Genomic DNA, 23,326 nt, shown 5'->3' on the forward strand with positions numbered 1-23,326 from the left:
CCGCAGCTGCCTTGGCCCTGATGGTGGGAGCGTGCATGCCCCTTGGTGATTCTTTGTGCTGAGCCTGGTATGCCTCCTACATTGCTGCAGTCATCCATCTAGCTATTGAAGCTTTGGACGCTTGATGTCCAGGCCTTGACCCACCAAATGTGACAAATAAGGCATGCGTCTTGCGAAAGTCCTTGGTTCTGTCCAGATAGAATTTTAGTGTTCTTCTGATGTCCAAACAGTGAAGAGCCTTCTCAAAGTCTTCCTTGGGGTTTGGAAAGAAAGTGGGGAGCACAGTTTCTCCGTTAATGTGGACCGGGGGTGAGCGCAGAGCACAACCTTGTCAAGATGAAACATAGTGCAGGGCTCGGAAGACACCAAAGCCTCGCTAACTCTGCAAGCTAGGTCCGACTAGTAGCGCCATCTTGAGCGTGACCAATTTGATGCCCACTGTCGCCATGGACGGGAATGGTTTGCGTGCGAGGACGCTAAGAACAACGTTGAGATCTGTGAGAAACCAGAAGGTGTCTCACCCACTAGTCACCAGTGATCCATCATCCAGGTGGCCAGGACACGGCCATCGCTTTTGGATCCAGTTGCTGGAGTTGGACCAGTGTGGGAGGATCACCTGGGTGAGGAGTCTTGTGGGAGTGGGACGCCAGATGGTGAGACGCTGTACCCCCTTCCCTTCAACACCTTTTCCCAATCCTACCAGGTAGGATATTTAGGAACTTAACTGCCCCCCATTTTACAACACTTTCTCACAGACAGCCCGCTATGAGAGAAAACAGATTAACACCCTAGCCATATACCTGACGTGTCCCAATACAATGGTCAGGCAATTACTGACTGTTAGGGAGAATTCTCTTATAAGGCTAATTTCCCAAACCCAGTGAGTCCCCCAGCAGCTTTGCTGGATTTTTGGGGTTTCTTTTTTTCTCCTGCTAAGAGTGAGACTCTTTTCCTTCCACTCTTAGGCATGATTTGAGGTATGTCTCTGACTTTTTGTGTGCTTATGGGCTATGGGGTCTTTTACTCCATAGGGTATCATCTGTTTTTTGTCTATGTGTTACACAGCACCCTCAGTGCAGTAACACAGCGGTGTCATAGTGACCCCCAAACATAGACTCCATACCCTGGGACTGACTACTGTCTCCCAGGGCATGTAAAGTCACCATTGACTTTACTAGTCCAAAATTATTGTGAACAGAACCAGTACAAACCATCATATTGTGGAAGTACTGGAAGGGGTTAACTCGATTGCCCCTAGGTCTGTTTCCAAGGGGGCACTGTCCAGTCCCCCCTTGTTGAGTTTCTGGCTGGTGACAGTGGTTACCACGCAAAATATTCCACCGGAATATTTCCTATGGGATTTTCCCATTGATTTTAAACGCACCACTTTTTGGTGCAATGTTAAAGATACCGCCGGTTTATTTATTTAATATTAAATCAACGGTTGGGCCTTTTGCCAGAACTCTTTTCTAAAATGGCGTTCGTGTCTGTCTCTGTAACTCCAACCAAGGTCGGGCCCTTTGTTCCACTTTTTGGCGGGCTTCTCCACAGAAGCCCTCCAACTGGTGCCACTCTGTCTGGGTCCCACAGGATGTGTGGGTGGGGGAATTGGCACCCTGGACTGCGTTGCCTTAGCAACTCAAGTCGCACTCTGTTCTGACTGGGCCAGTGGTGAGCCGCCCGGCTCACCACTTGGCATGTTTGAGTGACAGCTAGGCTGTTGTATGGGGGTTTTTCTGCATAAAAGCAGGGCTTTTGGGACTGGAACTTCAGAAGTCGGCACAGGACCTAAGAAATCTGAAGAGGGAAGAAGCTGAGCCATCTGCAACGACGATACCACCGGTGGAGCCCTGCTGCAACAACCTCACCACTTTCCCGACGACAAGAGGAGATCTTCTGCTGGAAGAGTCTTCTCCCTCTGAGCTGGTGGGATCAACCAGTTCGCCATTTCGCCTTCCAGGCCGTCTCTTGGCCGAATCGTCCATGCCAAGCACCCCGGCGGCCGGATAGCCAAGCTGCACCACTGTGACCGCGAATACCAGGAACACACCTTTTCACCGACGAACTGCGCGGCTGGTTTCTTCCCTGGGCAGTGCAACTACTCCAAGTTTCCTCCTCGACGAGATCCTCTCTTCCCTTGGTCGAATCCATGAACTGCACCCGCTGCCAGGAACAACTGCCACCGCTGGAGCTTCCTCACTCTTTAAGGTAGTGCGTTCTACCTGGCCTCCCTTTCTTCGGTTTACCCAAGGTGACCCTTAAATCCTTGACTTACCAACTGGGTTGGCCCCCAGACCTTCTAACTTTGTCTTTTGTACCACCCCAACCTATTTTGAACATTTCTACAAAGACTTGAATACATTGCTCTATCGTGTGATCTTGGGCACATTTCGCCTGGCTCTATTCAAAGTGGGCCTGGCCTATGAACTTTGGCTCTACAGTATACCCTGCCTTCAGTAACTTGATTTTGTCTCTTAAAAGCGTTGGGAACTGTTTTATTATTATGACCTGCCTTTTTCTCTCCCTTTAACCTAATTATTGGAGTGCCATATGAGTTACGGGCTCACCTCTGTTTTGACAAAAAGTGGTGTTTTAACTTAGACTTGTCTAGTAATTGCTTAGGGAGGTGTAAATACTTTTCTGATTGTGTTGGAACTTGCTTGTGATTAATACTGGTAGTGTATTTGCTAAAGTGTGTGTTAAATAAATAATTATATACTTTTGATACAAAGCTCTGGTCAGTGTGCGCTTGTTCTACTGTGTTTTTGGCCCTATTGTGTATCCTCTGTATACTGCCTAACTCTTCTTGAGAGAAGTCTGACTGCTCAGCCACAGCTACCAGGTAAATCTAGGTGGTACAGACTGCTACCAATTGGGTTTAGTGCTTACTCCTGTAGTCTTAATCTTCTTGCAGTGGTCCCTAAGGGAACTGCACAGGATTCTGCCTAACACTGACCATCACACACACCTGACTTCCATTACACTTCCCCATGCGGATAAAAGGCAGAGCACGAGAGTATACTTTGAACGAGGTAAATCAAACGAGGAAACAGCAGTTCCAAGATGGAGAGGAGAAAGACGGCGAAACGGAAAGGGATTGCAAGGAGGGAAGTTTCCTGGTCATTTTCAACGAGGGACCGTTACTTTCAGGAAGCCTCGAGAATAGAAAGCGTAAGACCAGGAATACATGCTGAGAAATCCTGCATTGTGTGTCAGAGGTACCCGGGGCCCTCCTGCATCGATAATCAAGGTGGGAAGAATCGCCAGCTTCCATGGAACTGCCCTTGGCTCCAACAACAAAGCAGCATCAGTGAGATCAACACAGCCGGTGAGTTGGGGAGACCAATACAAAACTGGTCTGTGTTGAAGCCTAGGTTGCCAGCGGAAAGATTGCATGGCGAGAGCTAGAACAAACATTGAATGGAACTCATGTGATAACCTACGCAAATAAAGTTGAACTGCAGATGCGTGATTGAATTTTGAAACCAAGGTACTATACCTTAGACGGAGTGGTCTGGCACCTCATGTGTGCTCAATCGATTCTGTAAGGAATCCAGACAAGAGTTTACAAAAATGAAAGCGTGGCAAAGGATTTTGAATCGAACTGGCTCTGCGACGGGTCAAGCCAAATCCTGCGCACAATCAAAAGTCTTTGATGCTGATACAGTAAAGAAAGTTTATAACAAAGCAGATAAAGTTGGCCCAAGGCCGGCAGAGGAAGATCAATTGTAAGCTTTGGGGTTAAAGCAAGTTTTGCGTTACAATAGAAAAGTTGGTTCGGCAGAGGCAGACTGATTAAAGATTTTGTGTCAAAGTGGATCTGAACCCAGCAGAGGGGGATCCGAGATGAATAGTAAATCACCTAAGAAAATTGTGTATATGTGAAATATAAAAAGGAAAGGAACTTTATTTTGTATTTTGCATCGGGCCCTCTGACGGAAGAGACTTTGAATGGCAAAGAGACTTTGGCACAGAAGGCCAGGATGCTGAAGTTCTGAACTGCACCCTCATGCTAGAGAAGCCAGAAACTGTGCTAAACTCGAGTGTGCCGCCTTGTACCATGCTGAAAACATTGGGAAGGGAAGCCAAGAGCTTGAATATCCTAACATATCATTTCTTTAACACTTTTCTTTTGCATAACATTGTTTCCCATAATATTTGTGTTTAGAGATAAAGATTGGCATTATGTTTATTAGTGCAGGCCTTTTTTTGGACAAGACACAACTAGGACTGTGTTGTTATTATTTTATGGTTGTAGCTTGCTCCCGTCTTTAGATTTAGGATTAGATAGGAGTTTTTGAAACCCAATTGAAGTTCAATAAACACCCTTGAACAATGTACACTTGTATCCGTCTTACTGTTGATACCATGCCTTCCTTACAGATCCCAGACTGGGTGCGGGCGTCTGACAGGCGAGTACACCCTGGTTAACCCCACTAGATGCCTCTTCACTACTTGATTGGCTGAGGAGAAGGTAAACGTGTCTGAGTTCCTGTATGCGCTAATGGCGGCTAGGTATGTCTGACAGGTATCGACCTGAATCCCTGATCTGGCTAAATACGCAGAGACAGACAACACCTGCTCCAGTGTGCTTCACTCCTTTTTCCTTGGACCAGAAACAGAACCTGGTCCATTTGCTTTTGTACTGTTTTCAAGTAGCCTGACTCATGGCTCCTTGGATGATTTTTAGGTTGTCCCGAGACAGTCGGAGATGTTGTAGAGTCACCTGCTCAGATACTAGGCTTCTAGAGCTGGTCTCTGTGCAGGGGTGAAGGACCGCCGCGCCCCGCACCCCCCACACCCCACTGCGCCAGGAGCAGGCCCTTCCCAAAAGGGAGAGGGACTTCTGGCTGGACTGACAGCTGTCATAGGTCTGAGAACCACGGCCTGGCTAGCCACTTAGGTGCTATGAGACTGAGACACAGCCGATGGGACTGCCTGATCTTGCAAACAAACTTGTGGATGAGCGGGGTAGGAAGAAATGCATACAGCCACATCCCGTCCCAGGGGATCTGAAGCATGTTCCCAAGGGAGCCACGCCGCCTCCCCACCGGCCCCCTCCCGCCCTGCCCTCTCCACCTCATCCTTCCCCCCCCCCCCCCCGAGGACGTGAACTGCTGACAAGTCTGTTTGCTCTCTGTCGCAAACAGATCTGTGACCGGGTGATCCCACCTGCTGAAAATGTTTCTAAGGACTCTCTCGTTCAGTTGCCACTCATGTTGATAAGTGCCCAAACGACTGGCTCTTGGCCGCCTCCTGGTTCGATTCCACCAGCAGATGCACCGCTGAGATCCGGATGTCCTGCGCAATCGCCCACTCCCAGATGCTGAGGGCTAGTCTGCAGAGGAGTGGGGATCTGGTGCCCCCCTGCTTGTTGAGGTAGCACATGCAGGTAGAGTTGCCTGTCAAAATGCAAACTGCACTGCTCCTGATCAGTGGGAGGAATGCCTTGAGTGCGAGCCAGCCATTTCCATCATTTCCAGCCAGTTGATGTGATTTTGTTGGTCGGTCACCAGAGTAGTGCTCACCCGTGTAGTGAGGAATCCGTAGTTATAGTATGATCTACCGGAGGTGACCTCAATGTTCTGCCCACCATGAGGTTCGCATCCTGCCCCACCAAGTGTGGTCCCTGCTGTAAGTGAGCGGATATAGTGACCAGGGTCCTTGATGACCTGACTCCTGTTCCCATGATGCCAAAAATGCAGCTGCAGCCTCCTCATTTGCAGCCTGGTGTAAGGGATGGCCAGAAGACACACTGCCAGTAGTCCCAGCAGTTACAGTTATGCTGAGAAAGTGAGCAATGGAGGATTTCCACGCCGCCACTTTCTCCCTCGTGGGGAACACCTTCTGCTTCTCAATATCCCACAGCAGCCCCAAAAACAACAGTGTTTGTGTAGGGTAAAGTTGAGAATTCTGAAAATTGATGGAGAACCCCAGTTTGTAGAGTGTAGTCAAGAGTCTGCCCACTGAGCACCTGACTTGATCCGGGAACCCCGTCGGACTATCCAGTCATTGAGGTAAGGATATATATGGTGGCCTTCCGACCTCAGCAGGGCCGACACGCGTTCATCAGTCTTGTGAATACCCTCAGTGCTGAGTTCAGGTTGAACTGGAACACCTTGTATTGAAAATGCAAACCCATGACCCTGAACCTGAGGAATGACCGATGAGGCTGCACTATGGGGACGTGTAAATAAGTGTCTTTCAGATCCAGGGAGCACGTTCAGTCCCCCCCACACAGCGTCTCTGCTATAAGAGTTGATGTCACCATTTTGAACTTCTGCAGAGGTACGCACCGATTCAGTAAGGAAAGATCTAGGACCACTCGCAGAGCCGCCGTTTTTTTTTTTTTTTTAATAGCAACGATGCAGGAATAAAAGCCCTGTCCCTGCTGAGGGAGAAGAACCTCCTGCACCGCCTCGCTCTCCACAAGGGAACGTGTCTCTGCTAAAAGTGAATGAGTCCCGATCTGTGGGGAGGGGTGTGTGGAACACGGGGAAGGGATGGCAAGGGAAGCCGGATGCCCAAGGAGACTACCGAAATCGCCCATGAGTCCATAAAATGCGAGCGGCAAGCTTGACTGTGCAGGGGCAACCTGCCCCCTACTGGGGTGCTGTGGATCTGAAAAGAGCCGTCATTACTTTTTTGGGTGAGAGGCAGATGATTGGGAGGGGGACTGAAAAAAGCCCTAGTGCAAAGACTTATGACATTTTTGCATATGTTGGCTGGGCGACCTGTCTGGTCCGGCGGTCCTGGAAACCTTGGAAACCACAAAAGGACCGCCCTCTGTCTGATCAAGAGTGGCCCTGTGCAAAGGTTTTCACTGGTGGCTTGGTGAGAATGGCCAGGGATTTGGCTGTCTGTGAGCTGCTCTTCTTTTTTATCAAGTTCCTCGTCAGTGGTAGAGTGTGTGAGCAACCTGAAGGTGTCTCACCCGCCAGTTCCCGGGGATCTGGCATCCAGGTAGCCAGGAGACGCCATAGCTTTTGGATCCAGTTCCTGGGGGTGGACCAGTACGGGAGGATCCCCTGGATGAGGGGTACTCGGGAAGCGGAATTGGGACACCGGAGGAGGAGACACAGTACCCCCTTCCTTATGTAAGGAACTCATGGTGGCAACGGTAAAGACAGACACAAGTGATCACAGTTCAATGGTGTTTATTGAACTGTATAATGGGTGAGAAAAACACCTAAACTAAACCTAAAGGTAAGATAGGAGCAAATATTGCAAATCCTTACCAATAAGTTACAAAAAGAGTGTGGGATAATGTACACCAGAATAGAAAGAAGCATTCACAAAATGGTAAGTCAGGATGGTATGGCTGAGTCTCCCTTCCCTACGTTTAAAACACGGGACAAGGTGGAACTCCTGTGCACAGCACACTCCTGGGCCTCTCCAGCATGAGGCTCACAATTCCAGTTCAACGATACCAGAACCTTCAAGGGCCAAGTCCCTTTCCTCAAAGTCTCTTGCCTTAGAAGGCCTGCTGGACCAAAAACAACTAAAACAAAAGTTCCTTCGGTAATCTAGTACCTTTGGGCAATTGTTCTTTGCCCCTAGGATCTCCCTCCGCCAGGCTCGAATCCTCCTTCCAAAGTGGGCCTCCCTCCGCCGGGTTCACTATGGCCTTCTTTAACACAGTTCATGTAATTTCAACACAGTTTGTGATTTGCTTATTTTCGTGAGAAAGCACAGGTTCCCTTCTCCTAGCTTTCTTTCGGCATCCCTCTGTTGGGTTCACACTTCCCTTATGTCACAGTTCACAATCTTCTCAGAAAGCGAGGTTCCCTTCCCCTAGCTTTCTCTCAACCATGAGTCAGAAACCTTTGATTGTACAAAGGATTTGATGTGTCCTTTGTAGGAACACTTTGATATATCACGTCGCCCTTTCCTAGGGCCTTCTGGTACTTGCAGCTTTCAACACTCAAGAGACCAGCGAGAGTCCTTCGACTGATCACTCCTACGGCGCCTGACCAATCTGCAGCTGGCCCTTCTATGGGCTGTCACAAAAGTTTGCATACACACAAGTTCTTGTTTCAGGTTCCTGCGTTCATCAAATGTTGCAACTTGCAACCTTGGGCTCAACACACATCAGTGTGCTATCGGCTTCCTCCAACTCACCGGCTGTGTTGAACCCGCTGGCTGGTCTTGCCTCTGGAGTCAAGGACGATACCACGGTAGCAAGCACGCCTTACCGCCTGTGCTATTAATGCAGGAGGCCCCCGTGTACCGTTGACATCTGCTCCTCCACAAACCAGCTGTAACTCCCAGTTTTATGATTTCCCTTTTGGAGGCTTCACCGGTCTGAGTTGAAAAGGGCAGGGGTATTTCCCCCTTCGTTGTCCTTGCAGGTCTTGCTGCCTTTCTCCTCCGTTTGAACTGCCGGTTCGGTGTAGCTGTTTCCTCGTGCGTTCGGCCTTGCTCAAAGTGTGCTTTTGTGCTCCACCTTCTATCCCTGTTGGGAAGATAAGGGTTGTCAGGTGTGCGTGGTTATTGTCAATTGCCTGACAAGTGTGTTGGGACATGTCAGGTAAATGGCACTGGTGTTAGTCCATTGTCTGTTACAGTGTAAGAAAGTACTTGTGTCGGAAAAGGGGGGAAGAGGGCTAGAGCTTCTAATTAGCCTACATGGTAAGATGGGGAAAAGGTGCTACAGGGAATGGGGTACCGGATTTCGCCCGTTGGTGTCCCACTTAAACTCCCCGAAGACCCCTCGCCCAGGTGATCCTCCCCTACTGGTCCACCCCAGGAACTGGATACAATAGTGAGAACGTGTCCTTGCCAACTGGATGACAGCCTCCGGGGACTAGCGGATGAGACACCTTCAGGTTTCTAACACGTGTAACACCTTTTCCCCAGCCTAGGAACTCAACCCTGACCCCACTTTCCCGACACAAACACTTTCTCACCAACAGCTCATTGTGAGAGAAAAAGGAGTAACACCCGAGCTGTATACCTGACATGTCCCAACACAAGGGTCAGGCAAAGCCAGGCACTTACTGATTATTACACACACCTGACTTCCATCACATTTCCCTACACGGATAAAAGGCGGTGCACGAAAGCACACTTGGAGCAAGGCAAAACACACGAGGAAGCTGCAATTCCGAGATGGCAGTTTCATACGAGGAGAAAGACTGGAAGACCAGAAAGAGTTACAAGGAGGAAATTGCCCTTGACCTTTTCGGAGGAGAACCGCTACTTTCACGAGCCCTCGAGAATAAGAAACATAAAACCGGGAATTAAAGCTGAAGAAAGGTGCATTGTGTGTCAAAGGTACCCGGGGGCTCTCCTGCATCGATAGCCGTGGCGAGGGGGGATGGATTGCCACTGTGGTACTCTCCTTGGCTCCCACAACAAAGCAGCAGCAGTAAAGTCAGCACAAACGGTGAGTCGGAGAGACTGATAGCAGACCGGTCTGTGTTAGAACCAAGGTTGCAAGCAGCAACTACTTTGTATAAAGAGAACCGTGTGTGAGGCGTTGGTGATGAGCTATGCGAGTATAATTGGAACCAAAGAAGTAATTGAATTTTGTGAATGAACTTCGGGAGGCAACCCAAGATACCATATACAGAGTAGTCCAACACCACGTGGGTGCTCATTCGAAGGTCTCTGTCAGGTATCCAACTGAGAGTATCAAATTGTGAACTGCGAAATCGAAGTGGTCCTGCAATGGGTCAAGCCAAACCCTGAGCACATTCGAAAGTCTTTGATAGCATATAAGTACTGTAATTGGTCAGAGCCCGACTGAGGCAGACTAACTACGGAAAAGGGATCGGCCTATTTGAAAAGGAACTTTTTGTTTGTTTGATACATCAGGCCCTCTGAATCAAGACACTTTTGATAACTTAAGAGACTGGGGCATAGAAGGACCTGGTGCTTGTAATGGAACTGTGTCCTTGTGCCGAAGAAGCCCAAGAGTGTGCTATGCTCGAGTGAACCGCCTTGTCCCGTGCTGAAAACGTGGGGAAGGGAAGCCAAAGGCCTGAACATCCTGACTTATCATTTTGTGAACACTTCTTTCTTTTTCAAGAACATTACCCCACACGATTTGTAACTGTTACTCACCGATAGGTGAAAGCCCAAAACCGAGTTCCGTATACTGAAGTGGGAACTTGATTGTAGAGCTCGGGTTGGAGCCTCCTACCCGAGCCTCCTCTCTGTGAGGGAAGAAACTCTTTTCAATGATATGGCCCTCCACTGGTTAAACAGTAAGGAGGGTCCTGATCACTTAAAAGAGCGGGGAGAACACACCGCCAAGTAACCGGCTGCAAAGAAAGATAGAAATCATGAGCCACAGATAATGAGCGTGTACATATGTTCCCCAAAGAATCACAAAGTATACCTGTTGTTCCCCCCCCCAGAATGGCTATAGGAGACACCGACCGTCCTCCTGTCAGTAATTAAACAGAACAAGAAAGGTAAGTTGTCACTACTACTTGGGAACCAGATTGCAATATAAATAATTTGTTGCATTTTACCACGAGGAGTACTGGGTTCTTTGTACAGGAAACAACGGCAAGTATAAAATAAAAAAAAGGAAGGTTAGTAAGGTTTCTACTCCCGGACGGCACGAGGAGCGCTCTAGTTCCGGGATGGTGGAATCTCAGCGTATCGTTCAATATGCACACAGAAGAAACAAAGGAGTTCCAGTACTTGGATTAGGTGGAGGTAGCAGTGATTCCAGTAGTAAGAAACCCGTGAAACACGGGGGAGAGTGGATAGGTCAACACAGGAGATGCAGTCTTATTGAAGTGGTGAAAAAGGACAAGACTCACCGAGTCAGCAGCAAGTAACTGCGCTGCGCAGGGGACGAAGGCAGCGCTGTATTGGTCTTCACACAGGTAAGGGTCCTGGTACACGGGCAGACGGGTTCTGATCAAAACGAAGGCAAGAGCAGTCCGAATGAGGTGCCAGGAGTCCTGATACACGGGCGAGCAGAGTTTCAAGCAAAAAGAAGGCAGGAGCAGTCCGAATGACAAGCCAAGAGTCCTGATACACGGGAGAGCAGAATTCCGAACAACAACAGGCAGTCCGGAGAACGGGAAATAGGTACCCAAACGAAGACGAAACTTCAGGTAGCAACTTCAATTAGAAGCAGCGAAGAAAGACTCATAGCTGCTTATATGGGAAACGTAATTGAGGAGCGTACGGCCACGCTTGGAGAAGGTCATGTGACAACCAGCCAGGTAGCATGGGAATAGTAGTCCTTTTACAACTTATGCTGCCTGAGTCTCCCCTGTAGTTTCCATCGGGCTAAAAAAGGTGCTACAAAGCGCCGTACACCACAAGGCAAGGTGACGGTCTTACGCCGTGCAGCAAGGTATTTTTCCACATACCCCGTGCGCGGCATGGAGGAGTCCTGCAAGCGCCTGCGAGCGCTGCGAAGTGTGACAGCATCCACCCCCAAAGGAGGCGCCACCCCAGTGCGGGCATGGAAACGACGCACAAGGGCAGGCGAGCGAATGTTACACAGCGGCTCCCAGGACCTGTCTTCGGGACCGTAACCTTTCCAGTTGACCAGATAGACAGGGCGACCCCTGCGTAGCTTAAAGTCCAGGATGTCAGCCACTTCATATTCCAAATCGCTACCCACGCGAATAGGGGGCAGGCGAGAAGGTAGTCTAGTCGAGGAAGGACATGGTTTTAAAAGGCTAACATGAAACACAGGGTGCACCTTCCAGGAGGATGGCAGAGAAAGACGCACCGCCGCAGGACTGATCACAGCCGTGACCGAAAACAGGCCCGTAAACTTTGGAAGAAGGATTCGTTTGCCGGGAATCTTCAAGTTTCGTGTAGAAAGCCAGACCTTCATGCCAAACCGGTACACGGGTGCAGGAAGCCGCTTTCGATCTGCATAGCGTTTTGCCCTGTCTTGTGCCTGAACCAAGTGAGTACGGACGGATCCGTGTACTCAACTGATGTTCCGAATACAAGCCTGGGCTGCCGGGTTGTCCAGCGGAATGGTCGGATCCAGAGGCAAAGACAGAGGATGCTGGCCATAAAGAGCAAAAAAGGGAGACACCCCCGATGCCGAGTGCACAGAATTGTTGTAGGCATATTCCGCAGGAGGAAGCATCGCCAACCAGGAGGACTGATATTGAAGGCAAAGACAGCAGAGATATTGCTCAAGGGTGGCGTTAGCCCTCTCAGTCTGCCCATCCGTCTGCGGATGGTGGGCGGAGCTGAAACGATCGTCGATTCGAAGAGAGCGTGTGAGAGCCCTCCAGAAACGGGAGGTAAATTGCGTACCCCGGTCCTAAACAATAACCGAGGGAAGACAAAAATAACCTGAAAACGTTCTTGAGGAACAAGCCAGCCAATACAGGAGCTGATGGTAGACCAATGCAAGGGACAAAAATCGCCATCTTAGTGAAATAGTCCACGACCACCCAAATGGTGTTAAACTTATCAACAGGCGGTAGCTCCACAATAAAATCCATGGAAACCATGTACCATGGCTTGTGTGGAACAGGGAGAGACTGCAAAAGGCCCATAGGCTTAGAATGGGAAGTCTTGCATTGGGAACAAATTGAACAAGAAACCAGGTAATCGGTGACATCCCGGGACATCGAGGGCCACCACGCCCAACATCGGAGGGAGTCCAGTGTTTTCTGTTGACCCGGATGGGCCGCCATTAAGGAGTCATGGGACCAGGTAAGAGCACGTAAGCGCGCCTCACCCGGAGGTAGGTAGAGTCGACCATGAATATACGGTAGACCCTGCACAATGTCAAGATTGAGGTCAGCGCATTCACTGGTGTGTGAAGCCACCCAATCCGCAACCAAGGAATGTAGAGAAGACTGCGGAGTACAACCGCATACCACCCGGCAAGGTAATACCAAGGGACGATCCACCGCAGTAAACCGGAGACCCGCTGACAAGCGAGACAAGGCATCTGCACAGGTGTTAAGATGAGCAGGGCGGTAAGTGATTACGAAATTAAACTGTGAGAAAAACAGATGCCACCGAGCTTGACGAGCAGTTAGGCACTTCATGGATTTAAATGCTAATAAACTACGATGGTCTGAGAAGACAGTGACTTGATGTTTGGCTCCCAGAAGATGATGCCTCCATTCGGAAAACGCATCCTTTATGGCAAGCAGTTCCCTTTCGGTGATAGGGTAGTTCTTTTCATATGGGGTTAATTTCCGGGAAAAAAAGGCAACAGGATGGATCTCACCCGAATCAGGACAACGTTGAGACAGAACCGCACCGACTGCAGAACCCGAGGCATCGGCCTCAACCATATAAGGCAAAAGAGGGTTAGGATGTTGCAAAACCGGAGTGGAAGAAAACGCAGCCTTCAAGGCATCAAAGGCATGCTGGGCTTCCGGGTTCCAATGATAAGGTTGCTTTGAACTGGTCAACACGGTCAGGGGAGCAGAGATGGCCGAAAAGGAGTGTATAAACCGCCGGTAAAAATTTGAGAACCCCAAAAACGATTTAAGTGCCTTAATGGAAGATGGTACAGGCCACTCCAATACAGCCTTGACCTTGGAGCGGCTCATGCGGATACCGTGATTTGTGATATCGTAGCCGAGGAACTCCACCTCAGTGGTGTTGAATACACATTTCATTTCTCAGCCTTCACAAAGAGATGGTTGTCCCTGAGCCTCTGAAGAACTAAACGCACATGGTCTGTGTGTTGATCAGGGGTCGGTGAATATATTAGGATATCATCCAGGTAAACCACCATAAAGTGATCCAGGTAATCATGAAATATATCATTCATGAATGCCTGGAATGTGGCCGGGGCATTACAAAGGCTGAATGGCATCACGAAATATTCGTATAATCCATATATCGTTTTGAATGCGGTTTTCCATTCATCCCCCTCTCGAATTCTTACAAGATTGTAAGCGCCACGGAGATCCAGTTTGGTAAATATGACAGAATCTCTAAGTTGATCCAAGAGAACTGATATCAGTGGAAGGGGATATTGGTTCTTTACCGTAATGGCGTTTAAAGCCCTATAGTCGATGCAGGGGCGGAGGACGCCCTCTTTTTTAGGAACAAAAAAAAAGCGGTGAGGCTACCGGTGACCTAGAAGGTCTTATGAAGCCTATGGCCAAACCCTTCTCTACGTACTCTTTGAGCACTTTATCCTCCGGAATGTTGAGAGAGTAAACCCGACAAACCGGAATCTTAGCTCCGGGTACCAAATTGAATGGGCAATCATAAGGTCGGTGGGGAGGTAAATGTTCCGCCCGGCCCTTGTCAAAGACATCAAGGTATGATAGGTATTCTGTGGGTATAACCTCTTTGGCCTTAGTTATAGACCCGACAATAGTAGAAGAGGTCACCAAGGCCTGAGAGGAAGAGACTGGTAAGACACTGGCACTTTGAAAACACTGTTCATTGCAGAGAGCAGATGGGAATTGGACCACTCGGTTCGCCCAATCTATGGCTGGGTTGTGTTGCTGCAACCAGGGTACTCCTAAAATGACCTGGAACTGAGGAGCCTTTATCAATTCAAAAGAAATAGTCTCCAAGTGACCCTCCTCCGTTTGCATTTGCACCATTGAGGTGTTGTGTGTAACTAGACCAGACACCAAGGAGGTACCATCCACAGCATGGATGGCTTCTCGTTGTGCCTTGAACAACAATGGAACGTTGTGAGAGACAGCGTAGTCGTAGTACATGTAGTTACCTGTGGCTCCTGAATCAATGATGGCCAATGAGGAAAAAGACGTGTCCGGTGCAGTGGTGAAAACCACAGGTATACTGACAGGGGCAGCAGCCTTTGATTGCGAGTCCAATGAACGTATCCCCAGCGTAGGGACTCTGACTAACGCTGGGTTTTGGCGTTTCCCGTCTTCTTCACGGGTATCTTTGGGCAATCTTTTAGCTGATGGTCGGCTGAACCGCAGTAAATGCATAAGTTGTTTGCCCGACGGTGCTCCCATTGAGCAGGGGTTAGACGTCCTTGTACTATCCCCAATTGCATGGGTTCCGGAGCAGAAGAAAGAGGGCCAGTGGTCTCCGGAAGGGAAGAAACCGGAGTCACTGGTTTGCGTTCCCCTTTCCGTTCTGCCCTGCGGGCGTCTATTTGTAACACCAGATCAAGCAATTCTGCAAACGAGGTCGGAACTACTGGTACAGTGGGTAGTATATCCTTCAGTTCCTCTGACAGACCTTTATAAAATACTGCTGATTTCTTCTCCTCAGGCCAGTCTGTCTCGGCTGCCAGCTGGTTGAACCGAGTGAGGTAAGTATTAAAGAAGAAGTCCCTTGGCGCAAGTTCAGGAATTCCAGATCAGTGGCCTGTGATTTATAACGGGTATCAAAGACCCGGTGCATCTGCATCCACTTCTGGGGCTGCTTCTGCCTCTGGTTCTCTGTTACTCACCGATAGGTGAAAGCCCAAAACCGAGTTCCGTATACTGAAGTGGGAACTTGATTGTAGAGCTCGGGTTGGAGCCTCCTACCTGAGCCTCCTCTCTGTGAGGGAAGAAACTCTTTTCAATGATATGGCCCTCCACTGGTTAAACAGTAAGGAGGGTCCTGATCACTTAAAAGAGCGGGGAGAACACACCGCCAAGTAACCGGCTGCAAAGAAAGATAGAAATCATGAGCCACAGATAATGAGCGTGTACATATGTTCCCCAAAGAATCACAAAGTATACCTGTTGTTTCCCCCCCAGAATGGCTACTGGAGACACCGACCGTCCTCCTGTCAGTAATTAAAAAGAACAAGAAAAGTAAGTTGTCACTACTACTTGGGAACCAGATTGCAATATAAATAATTTGTTTTATCTTACCACGAGGAGTACTGGGTTCTTTGTAAAGGAAACAACAGCAAGTATAAAATAAAAAAAAGGTTTCTACTCCCGGACGGCACGAGGAGCGCTCTAGTTCCGGGATGGTGCAATCTCAGCGTAGCGTTCAATATGCACACAGGAGAAACGAAGGCGTTCCAGTACTTGGATTAGGTGGAGGTAGCAGTGATTCCAGTAGTAAGAAACCCGTGAAAGAAGGCAGGAGCAGTCCGAATGACAAGCCAAGAGTCCTGATACACGGGAGAGCAGAATTCCGAACAACAACAGGCATTCCGGAGAACGGGAAATAGGTACCCAAACGAAGACGAAACTTCAGGTAGCAACTTCAATTAGAAGCAGCGAAGAAAGACTCATAGCTGCTTATATGGGAAACGTAATTGAGGAGCGTACGGCCACGCTTGGAGAAGGTCATGTGACAACCAGCCAGGCAGCATGGGAATAGTAGTCCTTTTACAACTTATGCTGCCTGAGTCTCCCCTGTAGTTTCCATCGGGCTAAAAACAGTGCTACAAAGTGCCGTACACCACAAGGCAAGGTGACGGTCTTACGCCGTGCAGCAAGGTATTTTTGTACATACCCCGTGCGCGGCATGGAGGAGTCCTGCAAGCGCCTGCGAGTGCTGCGAAGTGTGACAGCAACTTAGCTGTAAGGATTGGCAATTGGTTTTTAGAATAGGCCCTTTTATTTTGACGTGACTCCACTAGGAAGGACTACATTATTATTATTTGATGGTCGTAGCTTGCTCCCATCTTAGATTTAGGTTTAAATAGGCGTTTATCACACCCTTGATAAAGTAAAATAAACACCCTTGAACTGTGGTCACTTGTGTGTGTCGTGCTTTGATACCATGCTTTCCTTACATAGCCCCCAGACCAAGAAAGACTTGAAGTTCTGGACAAGCCCCTTCCCAATCCTGGAAGCACAAGTACTTGATGGGGGAGAGGGTCAGATGACACTTGTTGGGGTTAGCTTACAGCCCAGGGGGCTTGGGTCACCTAGTATAGATGGTGCATGTGTTCACCCCAAGTTAAACTATAGATCACAATGTCATCTAAATTTGTCACAGAAGATGCTTGATGGGGTTGTAGTGTTTAATCCACATAGCAGTAAAACACACCAGGAGTGCGTGGAGGACAGAGGTTTGTCCTTTGTCCTCTGGTGCCAAGGGAACCTGCCTTTTGCTCAAATTAAATGTCCCAACATAAAATGCCATAGCAACCCATTTGATCATTTTGTTGATCCTGTGCACAGGATAAGCAATGAAACTAGAAATGTAGTTGACCTTGTGAAAGACAACATAAAATGTACGGCTGCCAGCTGGCCTTTATACTATAAAGACTTGGGAACCTTCAGTGATTCTGTGAGGCCTCAATGACTTAACTCAAGCATCTTCTGGACTTTTTACTCCACAACTGCAGGGCACACCCTCAAATTCTGGCACACAACTATATACCTAAACATCAGACAGAAATATTCACTCACCCAACAAGGTCTTGCTCACAGCTTTGGCAACAAAAAATAAGCTTTGCAGTTGAGGCCCCCAAGCTATGTATAATACTAAAATGGACTGCAAAAGGCTTAAGCCAATCCTTTGAAACTACTGCGGATATTAAAATTGTGCTCTCAGAGCATCATGTTTTAGCTCATTTGTGTCATTACAAAAAAAGGTAGAACCTTTTGAAAAGAGGTTTTCTGCAGACAAGTAAGACCAGCATACCCTTCACTGCGAGACAAAGATTCATCCATATGAGGGAGAAAATATCACAAATGCTGCTAATCATTCAATATGGCTTGTCTGCAAGCAAGGTACCCATGACTGGAAATAGTTTCATCTTCAGACTCAAACAAATTGGGAAGACCTTTTGCTTTTGTGCCAGAGAGGCATTCCATTATTGTTCAGTGTCATGTGTGCTATTTCAAGCTATGGGATTAATTGCACATTCAATTAAGAGCTCTCTGCAAATTCATGCTCTTCAGAAAGACCCCCACGACCCACCTCCTCTAGTAACCAGCCCACCTCCAGGCCTTCATTCCCTCATCTGTATCAAGGTAACCAGCCCCTGCAGGCGATTTAGCTTGTAGTGTTAGAAGCTACATAAAAAAAGGTGAATATTTTCATTTGGATCACCCAGTTCTGAGGATTATAAAATGAGTCTGTCAAAACCATTTTGAAAAAAACGCAAGAATGTTAGACTAAGTCGACACTACAAATGCAGAAAAAGTATACATTTCTTTCAAAAAACGTACAGTATCTGAAGCAATAATGTTCATTACCTTTATTCCAGCATTTCTAAGCATCTCCAGGGTAGGTCGGACATCAGCCTGCAGTTGGTCTTCAACTCCAGTGAGGCACAGCAGTTCCATTTCTCTTTCCAAGCTCTCCACGACAGCCGCCACTTTAAGTGTTCTGTCATGTATGCTTAGTTTTGCCTGATTGTATCGGTTCTGCTCACAAGAAAAAAATGACATGACATATTACTGATGAATATTAACAAAAAGTATAACCGAATGGACTGGAATGTATAATTTTAAAAGGTGCACAGAGAACATTTTGTATAGTTTTTTTTAGCAGATGGTCGGGGTCATAGTGGCGGAAGAGTTTCAATCACTCATTATTGTGAGTTTAGGAATTAAGGTAGTTCCTTCAACTGAGCGCTTTCCTCTTGTAGCATTATTGTATAGCTGCAATTAAACAAATGTACTTAAACCATCTGCTTTTGTTAAAAACATTTACATGTTATTCTGAAAGAGTTAAGGAAGAACGCAGGCAAAACATAGAGATTAGATAATCCATACTTTTGAATGCATGATCCTTAATTTAAAATTACTTGTAGATCAGAGACTTGGGATCACTCCTCAAAATCTGTAATCATATCATGTCTTTATATGGAAATGTTCTAACAAATGCCTGATGAGAGGCAAATGTTTCAATGTGAAGATGGGTATCTAAATTCCGGCATACTGCCAACCCCAACCACATATTATGCACAAACATTCTATGATTTTCAGGGACCAGTTTAAGTGAGATGTTATTCTAAGGTCTTATTATTTTCAAGCCGTGTTGCTTTAATCAACGGTGGAGGGGTATCACTTAGGTCCTTAGAATTGTCATGAATATTTTACACAAATATTTGATATACCTTTTTGGTAATTTGTGTTTTCTTAAGCACAACTCCTGGTGTGCTGGATGCCCTCCACCCTGCTCTCAGACCCATACGCAATATATAGTTGTTACATAATAGTTGCAGTTCGATTAAAGTGAGTTGCCCCTTAAGCATAGAGCATGCACTACAAAGTGAAGAAATGAAATGAAAGACATAACTATTCTGACAACTTGATTCAGATAGCAATAGGTATACTTCATGAACACTAATAATTAATGTGAGTTTACAGTTTCTCACTTACCATTTCCAGAAACCGGTCAATGCAAAATGGGTTAAACCACAAAACAGCATGTCACAATTTTGAGGAGCCAAGGGCTTGCATTTGGGCTAATTTTGCCTACCCATAATGCCTTGCTAATGTGGCTCTGAATGGAGGTAACCATAACCAATAACCATCCAGTGATGGTTATTGGGTGGTGGCACAGATGGCTCAAGAATCACGCTCAGCCTCAGAAGCGGTTGCAGTGATTTATTAGAATGTTTTTGGGGCCTATGGCCATCCCTCGTTCTCTTGTCTAATATGAAACATCCTCCCTAAACCAGACGTCCGTGACCCAGCTTATTGCTACTGAAGGTTGACCCTTACTACCTGAAATAGTCTTGTGCTAAAGATGATCTCCCAAAGTTGGCTGTCTAGACTCCATCAGGGACTTCCTAACAGTCCATACTCTAAACAGTTGTTAGTGATCTAATGGAGTTTTGGATGGTGCTTTAAAAATACTCGGGTTGATACAGTCCCTGTTTATGCTCACTCTCACTGTTTCCTTTACTACTCTTTCCTCTTGTGTGAGATACCTGAAGGTGTCTCACCCGCTAGTCCCCAGAGACCTGTCATCCAGGTGGCCAGGACACGGCCATCGCTATTGGGCCCAGTTCCTGGGGGTGGACGAGTGGGGGAGGATCACCTAGATGAGGGGTCTTCGGGGAGTGGAAGTGGGACACTGAAGGTTGAGACACAGTACCCCCTTCCTTGTAACACCTTTTCCCCATCCTACCCTGTAAGATATTCAGAAGAACAACCCCTCTCCCCCCCTTTTCCGACACAAACACTTTCTTACACCGTGACAGACAACAGACTACCACCAGAGCAGTTTACCTGACATGCCCCAACACAAGGGTCAAGCAGAGTCAGGCAATTGACAATAACCACACACACCTGATGGCCCTTTACCTTCCCCACAGGGATAAAAGGCGGCGAATGAGAGCACACTACGAGCAAGGACAACCGCACGAGGAAGCAGTTCTTCCAGGACGGCAGGTCATACGGAGAAGAAAGGTGACGAAAGCTGAAAGAAGAGCAGCCTCCAAAAAAGGAAACAAGACTGGGATTTACAGCCGGCGTGTGGAGTAACAGATGTCAACGGTGCACAGGGGCCCCCGCATTGATAGCACCGTTGGGGAGGCACGCTGGCTACCTTGGTACCGTCCTTAACTCCAGAAGCAAGACAAGCCAACGGGTTCAGCACAGCCGGTGAGTTGGAGAAAGCGGATAGCAAACTGAACTGTGTTGAGCCCAAGGTTGCAATCAGCAACATTATATGAACACAAGGAACTTGTGAACAAAGAACTTGAGTGGTTTTGAACTTTGCGGAATGCCAAGAGAAGGGCCATCTGCAGAGTGGTCAGGCGCCAGAGGAGTGCTCCTTCGAAGGACTCTCGCTGGCCCCTTTTGTATTGTATTAAAATTGCAAGTATCAGAAGGTCCTACGAAAGGTCGGCGTGAGGTGTCAGAGTGGTCCTACAAGGGTCACGTCAAATCCCTTGTACAACCGAAAGTCTCTGACCCATTGCCAACAGAAAGCTAGGAGAAGGGAAACCACGGTTTCTGATGAGATGAAGCAAATCATGAACTGTGTTAAAGATGTCTATGTGAACCCGACGGTAGGATGCCAAGGGAAAAGCGAAGAGAAGTAAATCCTGCATCATGATAGTACTGATACTCGGAGGGAAAGGCTGTAGTGAACCCGACAGAGGGACACCCATGTTGCAAAAAGGATCCGAGCCTGGCGGAGGGAGATCCAAAGGGCAAAGAGCAATCACCCAATATGCAAGATCACTGAAGGAACTTTTGTTTGTTTGTTGTTTTTGATCCAGCAGGTCTTCTAAGGCAAGAGACTTTGTAGAAAAGAGACTTGGCCCCTGAAGGTTCTGGTATCGTTGAATGGAATTGTGAACCTTGCACTGGAGAGGCCCAGGAATGTGCTGTGCTCAGGAGTTCCGCCTTGCCCCGTGCTTAAAACAGGGGGAAGGGAGACCCAGCCATAACATCCTGACTTATTTTGTGAACACTTCTTTCTTTTCTGCTGAACATTATCCCACACTATTTTGTAATTTAACAGTAAGAATCTGCAATTGTTTTTTTTTTTTTAGTATAGGCCCTTTTTATTTGACACGACGACACTATGACTGCCTTATTATTTGAAGGTCGTAGCTTGCTCCCATCTTAGATTTAGGTTTAGAGTAGGCGTTTTTCTCACCAATTATACCGTTTAATAAAAACCCTTGAATTGTCATCACTTGTGTCTGTCTTCACTGTTGCCACCATGAGTTCCTTACAATTGTCCCCTCAGTATTCCTCCTCCCACTGTTTCTCTGTGCCTTTGATGGTTCTCACTCTCCCTAGGTCTTGCATCGACCCATTGATGTTAATCCTCTTTCCACTACTTCTACCACCTTCTCTTCTCTCCACCCTACTGCACGCTACTACTCGTCCACCCATGCTACTACTCCTCCCTCCAAACCACTATCTCTCCCATCAAACCACGTCTAAAAACAACTTCCTTTCACTCAGTAACAATTGCTTCACAATCACTTCCTACAACATCTTGTAAATTCACTCGCCATAAAACAATGCAAACACACACTGCAGAATCTCTTTATCCCCTTAGCCAATACCTCACTTGCTCCGCAATTCACCACCAGACTCCACTGCACCGTCTGCTTCCTGCTGATCTCTTGGCCGACCTTCAACTCTGACCACACCCAAAAAACGAACACTTCCTGCTTCCTGTCCTTGGTTTATATCCCCCATTTCTCTTACGGGATTGGACACCTATGCCTAGATAATCCGGCCCTACTTCCCCACCCTAGTGTGTTGGTGCGTATAGCAAAGTGACATAAAGGTGGCTAAGGACAATTTTTTCAGCATGGGCTTGCCTCACTCCAAAGATGGGGGCCCTGGAAGTCCAATGTTTATGTTCATGTTCCTGCACCTGGTATCATGGGCTCTCCCGATAGGTCTGTTCAGGGATGGTGGATCCTTCTGCCGGTTTAGTCCCTGGTGGTCATGGTAACCTTTGGATTGTTGCACGAGCTCTTTGCCAATGTTTAAGCTCTCTGCTGCATTATTGCATATGGACGCAGCATCTCTCTCTTGCTCCTGTAGCGTATGGTTGTGCATAAAAAGCACCGTAGTATCTTTGCCTCCACCAGGAGACATTCTCACTTTCTGCAGCCGATTATCATTTTGCTGGACTGGTTTTTCTACCCTTTTTTCATGGAGTACATCCCAATGAGTTTTGTTTCCGTCATGCACACACCTGATGTTTCTGACAGAGAAAAGAGGAGACTGGAAAGCAACTTGCAGGGGCATGGAATGAGTTAGCAGTGGTCTGCAAACAAACATCTCATCACAAGGGGGTGAGACAGGATTGGGGAGGCCCACTCTGCTGCCATTGTCGGAGCGAGCCGGGGGTAGGACTGACTCTGGAGCTCTTTGTATCCTTTTTTTTTTTTTTTTTAAAGTTTTTTATTGATTTTTCAACGCAAACAACAATACAAACCAAACAGCAGTGCAATAAACAATATTCCAATAAACATATAACCATTAGTGCGCACTACTCCCCTGATCCCTCCCCCCTCGCGAGCCATTTTCCATGTCTTGTTCCGCTTCTGTTGCACATGAGCGGGCATCGTCATCATCTGGATTTCCCAAAACCCCTGTCCCGAATATGCAGGATATCAATGTCTTCCATGCCATCAAAGAGCCCAGTTCCTCCTCCCAAGACATACAACTCGCCTCTTGCCACACCGCTGTCTCAGCCTCCGCCCATTTCTGTAGGTCATTCCACCACACCTCAACCCGTGGCTTGCTACATTTTTTCCAGCCCATGGCTATTCGTCGTTTGGCCAGCACATATGCTAGGTCTTTCAGTTTGCTTACATGTTTCTGCTGCCGAGGTCTGGGAAACCCACCCAGAAGGCATGCCCAGGCAGTGTCTATGGCAAACGTGACCCCTCTCTCTCTCAGCTTGCGCGCCGCCTCCCTCCAGAACCCCTCAATCACTGGGCACGCCCAAAACATATGCGTCATGTCCGCATTTTCTTCGTCGCATTTGGGGCACGCCTGTCTGCCTGCATTCCGAAATTTGGATATCCTCA

General features: G+C 47.7%; 1 protein-coding gene across 2 annotated transcripts in view; it reads right to left on the reverse strand.

Moving 5' to 3' along the window:
• Nucleotides 1–23,326, reverse strand: part of ATP9B (ATPase phospholipid transporting 9B (putative)) — a 3,609,114-nt gene that overhangs the window by 646,480 nt on the left and 2,939,308 nt on the right. For both annotated transcript variants that reach the window (XM_069620656.1, XM_069620655.1), the window contains exon 19: nt 18,057–18,227. In XM_069620656.1, the coding sequence (XP_069476757.1) occupies nt 18,057–18,227 (171 nt within the window). The remainder of the gene's footprint in view (nt 1–18,056; nt 18,228–23,326) is intronic.

Source organism: Ambystoma mexicanum, chromosome 5q (assembly GCF_040938575.1).
Source record: "Ambystoma mexicanum isolate Mex_15411 chromosome 5q, UKY_AmexF1_1, whole genome shotgun sequence".
In the NCBI taxonomy this organism is placed as follows: Eukaryota; Metazoa; Chordata; class Amphibia; order Caudata; family Ambystomatidae; genus Ambystoma; species Ambystoma mexicanum.